Below are 10,023 nucleotides of genomic sequence, written 5' to 3' on the forward strand. Positions count from 1 at the left end.
CTTTAGGAATCGAGTCAATTGTGATAACTCTCAAATAGGGATACACATAACGATAATGTAGCATGGTAGTCGGTATTTTAGTTGGATAAGAGCATGGCTATTATCATAAAAATATTGGTTCAATAAAATAGTGCATTGAGTGGAATGCTAAATTTACCAATTGTTGAGGATGCCATGTAGCCTATGCAATAATTTATGTTTATAGATATATGGGCAATTTAATGGATAGCCATTGCTATACATGTCGCCTTGCCTTGGAAAGGCCCATGGTATGTGAAGGGTATGGGGGGTTGCTTGGGTCTATCTCATTCAAATGAAAGGTTGATGGAAGGATGTGATGTACATCATGTAGTGGGGTTGCTTGGGTCTATCTCATTCAAATGACAGGTTGATGGAAGGATGCGGTGTACATCATGTAGTGGGGTTGCTTGGGTCTATCTCATTCAAATGAAAGGTTGATGGAAGGATGCGGTGTACATCATGTAGTGGGCCTGTTTATATGGAGGATGATACATCATGTAGTGGGTCAATCTATCCATAAAGCCACTTATTGGTGGGGTATTTGCAACATACTTTAGGAGGTACCTACAGAAAACATTTTCCTTTAAAAAAAAACCATAAAACTTAGAGCCTTAAAGTTTTAAAGGGAATTCTCAAAAATTTGTAGGTCTTTCAGCGAAAATAAAACTAAAGTGCTTAAAATTTTGTTTTTCTAATAAAAAATAAATTTATAATTAAAGAGAAAATGTTGTAAGTCCATTGTTTTTTTTTAATGGAGATGATTTCTACTCACACACCATTTTTTTTTTTAAACCATTCCTTTAATGATGGAAAGAGGGAGGGGTGAGCTAGGTTCAAACTCGCACATACCGATGGGGTATTATAGCTCCCAAATCTAGCACCTTCCATTGTGTATGGATTTGGAGGTTTTATGTGAACGCTTCACGCCTGCTAGGGGTTAGGGATGTTCATGGACTCTGGATGCTTGTCCGCAGTGGCCATCAAGGTGTGCCAGTGAGTATGGTAGTGATGAAATTCGAAGCGGTCGGTGCCGATGCGCTGACAGAAGACGGCGCTCTTGGTCATGGTGCGTGTTTGGAGGTCCGGGAAGAAGATACGGGGAGGCGCGGGCGAGGTGGCGTGGAGGGGCGGCCACATCTGGCTGCAGTAGATCTCGTGGCAGTGCACGATCTGGTGCAAGTAGTGCATGTGGTCGCGCTCCACGAAGAGGGTGGTGAGGCAGTTGAGCGGGTACGAGAACACCTCGATCTCGACAGGCTCGGACGGCTTGTAATGTGTGAGGGTGATGCAGGTGGGCTCCTGCCGCTGCACATGGTGGTTGTTGTGGGTGTGGCCGCTGTGGTCGACGTTTGTGCCAACTTGCATCGTCTCCGACTGGTCTACGAAGGCCGCATTGAGTGGCTCCGACCTCCACTTGTAAAAATGGTGGTGGTGGTACGTCATGACTATTGGCTGCTGTTCGAAGTTCTCCGGCAGAGGCAAGGCGGCGCGGATTGTCGTTGTTGCTGCCGCCGGGGGTGGTTCTTCTGGCGTTGCTGCTGTTGTCGACATTTCCTGCTGGCCGGCGGGCCGCTCTCCTCCTGTTGACGACGGCAGTGATGTATCCGAATGGCGCCCGCCGCCCGCGTCTATCCCGTCTCAACACGCACCTTTTCACAAATCGCTGCGTGCCGTTTTATTCAAACTAGCTCCGACATAAGGCCGTTAAGGTGGCCAAGCAATCACATTCTTAAGGATTTTTTTTTGAGAAATATATATTATATTATATAAGTCTTTTGGGAAATATATATTATATTATATAAGAGCTATTACCCTTTCATCTCTCAAAAGTTACCCTTATACCTCTCATGATTTCAAAACCAGACAAACTCCACAATATATTCAGTCTTCATTCAGCCATTTATATATTTTATCCCACATCCTATCTTCAAAGACAAAAGAACATTCATCCCATCTAATATGAATCCCAACTGCTTCCGGGCCTGCAGAATTGGCTCAAAACAAGGAGTTTGTTCCTCCATGTACGCTTTTCTCTTCCAGATTTGGACCCAAAACAAGGTGGTGGTATCTCAAAGTGAAACAGCCTGTATACACCTACTTTGCTCTCTTGGAAAATCCTATGGGGAAGAGACCTGATGTAAAAATCACATTCTTAAAGTTTAAGAGCCTGGCCATCTGCAAGCCCATGCTCGATTGTATTATGTGTGATCGATGAGCGGCTCCGTCTAGATTTTTCATTATATTGCTTATTGGTCCTGCCATTAGGAGCCTACAATGAGTGAAAAAGATATTCTATTAATTAGTAGTTGTTGTTTTTTGTTACCTTTGAGAAAGCAAAGAAACTGAAATTAGGGTATCAAACGATGTCTACATTCCCTTTTTTGGAAACTACCATGCGTGGCAATCCCTTTTTGCTCCAGGGCTCTCTCTCTCTCTCTCTCTCTCTCTCTCTCTCTCTCTCTCTCTCTCTATTTGTGTCTCAACTTGTGCCCTATATCTTTATTAATTTTCTTTTCTTTATAAATTAGGAGTATAACACACACTTTTGGACCATGGTGAGTTTAGAAGAAATAGTTTGTATAATATATGGTTTGCCTGCCTTTAGTATCCCCCTTCAGTGTTGGGCTTTAATTGGAGACATATCTCAGCTATTTGCATAAAGAAAAGACAGACCTCTCACTTAGCACATTCTATTAAGTTCCCACTGCAAGAGTTAAGAAGAAGATAAACCTAGTCCTAAGTCTGAATCCTAACCCTAACACAGAGTGACCATTCATCTAGGAATTGATTACATACATGGATGCAAGGGTAAAAAAGCACATTCTAAATAATAGTTGGCCCATTTTACTAACAGATTTAGCATGTTGAATGGATTCCATCGCTTCTTTCTTATACACATATATTAAAATATATTTCTTTTAATAAAAACATATATTTATTTTAATCTCAACCTCTCTCTCTCTCTCTCTCTCTCTCTCTCTCTCTCTCTCTCTCTCTCTCTCTCTCTCTCTCTTTGTATATGTGTGTGTGTGTGTGTGTGTACATACATACATATGTATGTGTGTATGTATGTAATAAATATACATACACACACACACACACATATATATATACATACATATGTATATATAATATATACATAAATATATATATATATATATATATATACACACACACACACACACACATATGTATATATAATATATATATAAAGATATATATACATACATACACACACACATATGTCGAGGAGGCTATGCCGGCTGTTACGGGGGTCATCGAATCTTTGCGGGGAGGTTTGCCACAAAGGAAAGATCACAAGTTAGTGCTGGTGTACTCGGGAGCTCATGGGCCCCTTAAGCTGCTATAGCCCTCTCCCTCTCTCAATGTCATGCTATTGCAAGACATCTCTATCTATAAAGCGTGCCTACCACTCTGCATGTGTAAGCTCCTCTAATGTAAGGACATGCTGCTTATGTGAAGTAGCATTGCTACCACCACCATTGCCTGAGGTGCCACTAGGACTAGAACCACCCACATGCTCATGTGCCATGAGCCAACTCTCCTGAAGAAGGACCCTCTAGTATATCCATCAAACTCATGTGCACTCCACTCAATCTCTCGAGGTAACTCGGGCTCCATTGTAAGAGAGAAGAGGATGATGCAGAAAGACGATGAGAAAGAGGTGCAACCATTGGAAGGGGCATGTCTTGGAATTAAAGATAGCAAAAGATGGAATATGGAAGGAAAAGGTGCAACATGTGAATACGAAAGGAGACATGCACATGCATCCTTCTACTCCAGTATCTACATTGCAAGCTCATTGTAAGATGTTTTTATAATTTAATTTATGTTCTTTATGAAATTCCTATGGTTTGTTCACATGTGTTGTATATGTGATAGATGTTTATCCATCTGAGTGGTAACCTATTCACCCGGTACTTTAGAAGCTATGCATGTTGATCTTGGAAAAGTATTATTTTTCTATCAACCATCGTCTTTTTTCATTAAACAGGTAGATATTTTTATACAATGCTAAGTATATCGTCCCTACAAGACTAGAAGCTTATGGAAGACTAGAGAGTTTGCCTAGACCAAGCCTAAATTCTTTAGATTGGGATTTTCTAAACAAATGTACTCTATTAGAATTTTAATCCAAGATTGTCTTGGATATTCAAAAGTCTCTTTAAGAGGATTAATCTATCATGGTCCATGTATTTGTGGCATGTTTTCGAGAATCAAACATGATGAGGACAAAAGCAATGTGGCTATCTACACATATATCTGAGTCTGATTGGATAATGCAGTTGGAGCATAATGGAAAGTGATTGTAGTCATCCATAGGGGTAATTTGGTGTAATGCTTGCATTGATTCGTAAAGTGTAATGCTTGCATTGATTCTATAGTGATGGCATACAACATCTCTCGACGACAAACATTGTACATCAGCATAGAGGAAAGACAATGGAAAAAGAATAGAGGGACTTGGATTCCATTGGATTCAAAGGAAAACTTTATGCAGTATGACCTAACGATCAACTTGAGTGATGATGACAATAGAGTTATCCCTACATGATGAAACATGGGCATTGAATGATGGGGTGGTTGCAAGATGAGGGTACTCACTTTCGTTCACTCTCTCTAAAATTGGGACATCCATGCATCTCGGGCGGAGTACCTCGATCGTGATAGTGCCGCGAATTAAAAGACGACACGTGCCTCCCGAGCCTAAATCGACATATCTCGATCGAGATGCCAACTAATGCCACGCTAGCAGGTTCGGGTTTCCAGGCGTCATCCATGTCACCAATACATGTCACCGCCACCACATTATCTCGATCGAGATATCTATGCCACTCGGATCCACATCAGGGCCACGCTGTATCCCCCTAGGCATATTTGACTAGCACATCTCCATCGTCCATGTATCTCGAACGAGAAATTTACATCAATCGCGACCATTCATTGTTCGAGGTAATGGGATACAATCTCCACCGTCCCCATATCTTGATCGAGATACTGAGATCAAATCTCAGCCGTCCAAATATCTCGATCGAGATACAGAGATACAATCTGCACCATCCAAATATCTCGATCGAGATACGTAGATGCAATATCCACCGTCCAATTATCTCGATCGAGATACGTAAATGCAATCTATACCATCCATTCACGTACGTTGGAAGATGCGATCTCGGCCGTTTAAATATCTCGATCGAGGTATATAATGAATCTTGACCGTCGAGATACCTTGTCGTGGTAATGGCTTTAAATCGTGGCCGTCCATGTACCTCGAACGAGATAGTAATATCAAATCTCAGCCGTCGATCCTTCCCCAACCCTAAAATTAGGTGTGTATCTTGGCCGTATGTTGCACTAACCCTAATATCCAGAGCGTTAATCTTGCAAACGCTAAATTGCATGATGTTACCGAACCTCGATCGAGGTTATAAAACCGGAAAACTTTTTTTTTTCCCTCATTGTCACAAGTCGTTTTCACTCTCCTTGCTCTCTTGATTTGGATTAGCATTAGTGAGCCCATTAGCTTTGTTTTTTAGCTTCATTAGTGCTACTTAGCACTAAGCATTAGACCCTTCACATTAGACCCTTCACATTGGACCCTTCACATTTGGCTTAGGTTTTAGCATGGAGTCACACGAGGAGGGCCACGAGGAGGGCCGCTCATCTATTGCGGACCTCATCGTGGAGATAGACTGCGAGTTAGCGGCTATCCGTAGGAGTGCTAGAGACACTCCGTCTACATTACATATCGTGGCAGACTTGGAGGCGATGCTTGCGTCCCTTCGTAGCCTTCACGATATTGTTTATGTAGATGAGTGGATAGCCCACCATCGCGCTGCTCCTGTGTCACATGGCCTGACATATCGTCAGGTCTGTGATCTTGCTCCTATTAGGGATGGAGCCTACCTAGATCTTTTCCTCGATAGTCGTGGGATGAGGCCTGGGGCGGGCAAGCCCCTCACTATTTCGCGGTGTTCGCATCCTCGTATGGTAGCACATATCTATAGTCGATATGTTGCCGCATATGGGAGGATGCCGAACAACCGCCAGATTCCCATATACTTCGCAAAGCAGTTATATGCGGAGTTTGTCTTAGGGGAGGAGGTGGATTACACCAGCCATCGTCCGGGTGGTGGTGCTGGCCGAGGCCGTCTCCAGGACCAGGGTAGGCGACCTCCACCAGCCCTTCGTGTAGCACCTACCACAGATCCTTCATTTGTGCCATTGTCGACAGTAGAGGCTCTTGGCACCCAGGTCGGCATTGACGTACGGAGTACCACGGAGAGCATCCAGCACGTGGTGCGCCTATTCTCACGATCTATACCGACGACAGATGTGGAGGTATTTACATATATATTACGTCTTAAGTTTTTTTGGTCATTTATCTTCATGTTTATATATACTTTTCTATATTTTTACATGAGTAGCATGGTTGATTGTGTCACATAGGTTCCCACACCTACCACTGAGAGGCTCACTCAGGAGTTGGTAGAGGCGAGAGCGGAGATTGACCGCCTCAGAGCTGCATTACAGATGGCAGAGGCAGCTACTGCAGAGGCACAGCATCTGAGAGAGTCCGACATCCAGCAGGTAGGTTTCTCTTGCACGTAAAAGAGTTATAATTAAGGTCCGAAGTTATAAATTTCTTTAAGTAATACCTAATGAGAGACTAATCAATTATTTTAATGCTTTACTTTTTTGCGTAGGCTCGGACCGAGGTAGAGAGCTCCAGAGCTGAGGCACATCATCATCAGATTATGGAGCAGATTGCCCAGCACAGGGCAGAGCAGCTGATGCTGCATATTCGAGAGTATCGTAGATCCTCGGACGTGACAGTGCCTTACCTACCTTTATATCCACGGCCTGTCTCACAGAGGTTTTTCGACGACCTCTCTCGCAGGATGCACCACCCTTCCTACGTGATGCGTGATGCGTGCTGCTCTTTATGTATCGAGGACATTGATAGTACAGGTGGATATGCCCTGGGATGTGGACATATTTTCCACTTGTCTTGCATCACCTAGGAGCTAGTCCGGTTCTCAGCATGCCCCTCCTGCCGTGCACGCGTCGACCTAGCGACGTACAGGGTATTGGGCATCGATGATCTTCACCCAGGCCTCGTTCGAGTAGATGCCAGGACTGGCAGGCCTGTCGACTTTACATCAGCTATGGACTTGGGACTCGACGCCTTCGACGATAGAGCCCAGGAGCCTGAGGTGCCTCCTAAGATAGAGTGGAGCTCACATGAGTTCGACGCTTACCAGAGAGTCCTACATGAGAGCCAGGTCACAACATATGAGCGCGTGGGTGGTGCTGGCCCTAGTGGCACATCGGGTGATGGTGCTAGCAGCAGTGCTGCTTCTCATGAGCAGCGTGTCCTTACAACAGAGGAGCTTACACGAGCAGAGTGGCAGACACGTACCATTGCAGATTATAGATTTTGGGTTTACAGACAGAGGCGTCTTGCATTAGCACGACGTAGAGAGAGAGAGAGGGCCATAGCAGCTTTTGGGACTCGTGAGCTCCCGAGTACACCAGCACCAGCTCACGATCCTGCCTTTGAGGCAGACCTCCCCGCAGACATTCGACGACCCCCGCAGCCGGCACAGCCTCCTCGACGTGCACAGCAGCCTCAACGTGCACGTCGACCGTCAGTTAGAGATGACGATTTTGATTGGGTTGATGTTGATAGTGACTAAACTCAGAGTAGCTGGGTTAGCTCATTTACATTGTACTTAGATTTTTGGGCAGTTACTAACCTCAGACTAGCTGGGGTAGCTCATTTTCATTCTGATGTTCTTATTTGATGTTTATATCATTATGAGTTTTTTCATTATTGAGTATCATTACATTTTAGTTGATGTTCTTGATTTTATTATATTTTTTAACACTTTGGCTATCATATTGTTTGTTGAAAATCTCCATGCCATCGTACCCAAACATGCTCTGATGGGGACCAAACTTTGCAAGCATGGGGGGGCACCCACCCCCACATGCTTGCAAAGTTTGGTCACAATTAGAGCATGTTTGGATTGGTAATTAGCGCCCAGTGCGGGTTTTTGAAGTCTCTTGGTGCTTAAGAGGCCATGAAAAATCCAGGCCTTCCCCATACCATCGTACCCAAACATGCTCCGATGGGGCCAAACTTTGCAAGCATGTGGGGGTGGGTCCCCCCCACATGCTTGCAAAGTTTGGTCACAATCAGAGCATGTTTGGATTGGTAATTGGCGCCCAGTGCGGGTTTTTCAAGTCTCTTGGTGCTTAAGAGACCATGGAAAATCCGGGCCTTCCCCATACCATCGTACCCAAACATGCTCCGCGATGGGGACCAAACTTTGCAAGCATGTGGAGGTGGGTCCCCCCCACATGCTTGCAAAGTTTGGTCACAATCAGAGCATGTTTGGATTGGTAATTAGCGCCCAGTGTGGGTTTTTCAAGTCTCTTGGTGCTTAAGAGGCCATGGAAAATCCGGGCCTTCCCCCATACCATCGTACCCAAACATGCTCCGATGGGGACCAAACTTTGCAAGCATGTGGGGGTGGATCCCCCCCACATGCTTGCAAAGTTTGGTCACAATCAGAGCATGTTTGGATTGGTAATTGGCGCCCAGTGCGGTTTTTTGAAGTCTCTTGGTACTTAAGAGGCCATGGAAAATCGGGGCTTCCCCATACCATCGTACCCAAACATGCTCCGATGGGGACCAAACTTTGCAAGCATGTGGGGGTGGGTCCCTCCCACATGCTTGCAAAGTTTGGTCACAATCAGAGCATGTTTGGATTGGTAATTGGCGCCCAGTGCGGGTTTTTCAAGTCTCTTGGTGCTTAAGAGGCCATGGAAAATCCGGGCCTTCCCCATACCATCGTACGCAAACATGCTCTGATAGGGACCAAACTTTGCAAGCATGTGGGTCCCCCCCACATGCTTGCAAAGTTTGGTCACAATCAGAGCATGTTTGGATTGGCAATTAGCGCCCAGTCCGGATTTTTCAAGTCTCTTGGTGCTTAAGAGGCCATGGAAAATCCGGGCCTTCCCCATACCATCGTACCCAAACATGCTCCGATAGGGACCAAACTTTGCAAGCATGTGGGGGTGGGTCCCCCCCACATGCTTGCAAAGTTTGGTCCCCATCGGAGCATGTTTGGATTGGTAATTAGCGCCCAGTGCGGGTTTTTCAAGTCTCTTGGTGCTTAAGAGGCCATGGAAAATCCAGGCCTTCCCCATACCATCGTACCCAAACATGCTCCGATGGGGCCAAACTTTGCAAGCATGTGGGGGTGGGTCACCCCCACATGCTTGCAAAGTTTGGTCATAATCAGAGCATGTTTGGATTGGCAATTAGCGCCCAGTCCGGATTTTTCAAGTCTCTTGGTGCTTAAGAGGCCATGGAAAATCCGGGCCTTCCCCATACCATCGTACCCAAACATGCTCTGATAGGGACCAAACTTTGCAAGCATGTGGGGGTGGGTCCCCCCCACATGCTTGCAAAGTTTGGTCCCCATCGGAGCATGTTTGGATTGGTAATTAGCGCCCAGTGCGGGTTTTTCAAGTCTCTTGGTACTTAAGAGGCCATGGAAAATCCGGGCCTTCCCCATACCATCGTACCCAAACATGCTCCGATAGGGACCAAACTTTGCAAGCATGTGGGGGTGGGTCCCCCCCACATGCTTGCAAAGTTTGGTCCCCATCGGAGCATGTTTGGATTGGCAATTAGCGCCCAGTGCGGGTTTTTCAAGTCTCTTGGTGCTTAAGAGGCCATGGAAAATCCGGGCCTTCCCCATACCATCGTACCCAAACATGCTCCGATAGGGACCAAACTTTGCAAGCATGTGGAGGGGACCCACCCCCACATGCTTGCAAAGTTTGGTCCCTATCGGAGCATGTTTGGGTACGATGGTATGGGGAAGGCCCGGATTTTCCATGGCCTCTTAAGCACCAAGAGACTTGAAAAATCCGGACTCGGCGCTAATTGCCAATCCAAAC

At 45.4% G+C, this 10,023-nt stretch overlaps 1 protein-coding gene across 1 annotated transcript; it reads right to left on the reverse strand.

The window, feature by feature from the left end:
* Nucleotides 1-760: 760 nt before the first annotated feature.
* LOC147607097 (uncharacterized) lies at nucleotides 761-1,601 on the reverse strand. Its single transcript, XM_086791560.1, has one exon. The coding sequence runs from the start codon at nucleotides 1,570-1,572 to the stop codon at nucleotides 952-954; it is 621 nt and encodes a 206-aa protein (XP_086647686.1). The 5' UTR covers nucleotides 1,573-1,601; the 3' UTR covers nucleotides 761-951.
* Nucleotides 1,602-10,023: the final 8,422 nt, after the last annotated feature.

This window comes from Cibotium barometz, chromosome 56 (assembly GCF_041138505.1).
Source record: "Cibotium barometz isolate CiBa-2024 chromosome 56, ASM4113850v1, whole genome shotgun sequence".
Lineage (NCBI taxonomy): Eukaryota > Viridiplantae > Streptophyta > Polypodiopsida > Cyatheales > Cibotiaceae > Cibotium > Cibotium barometz.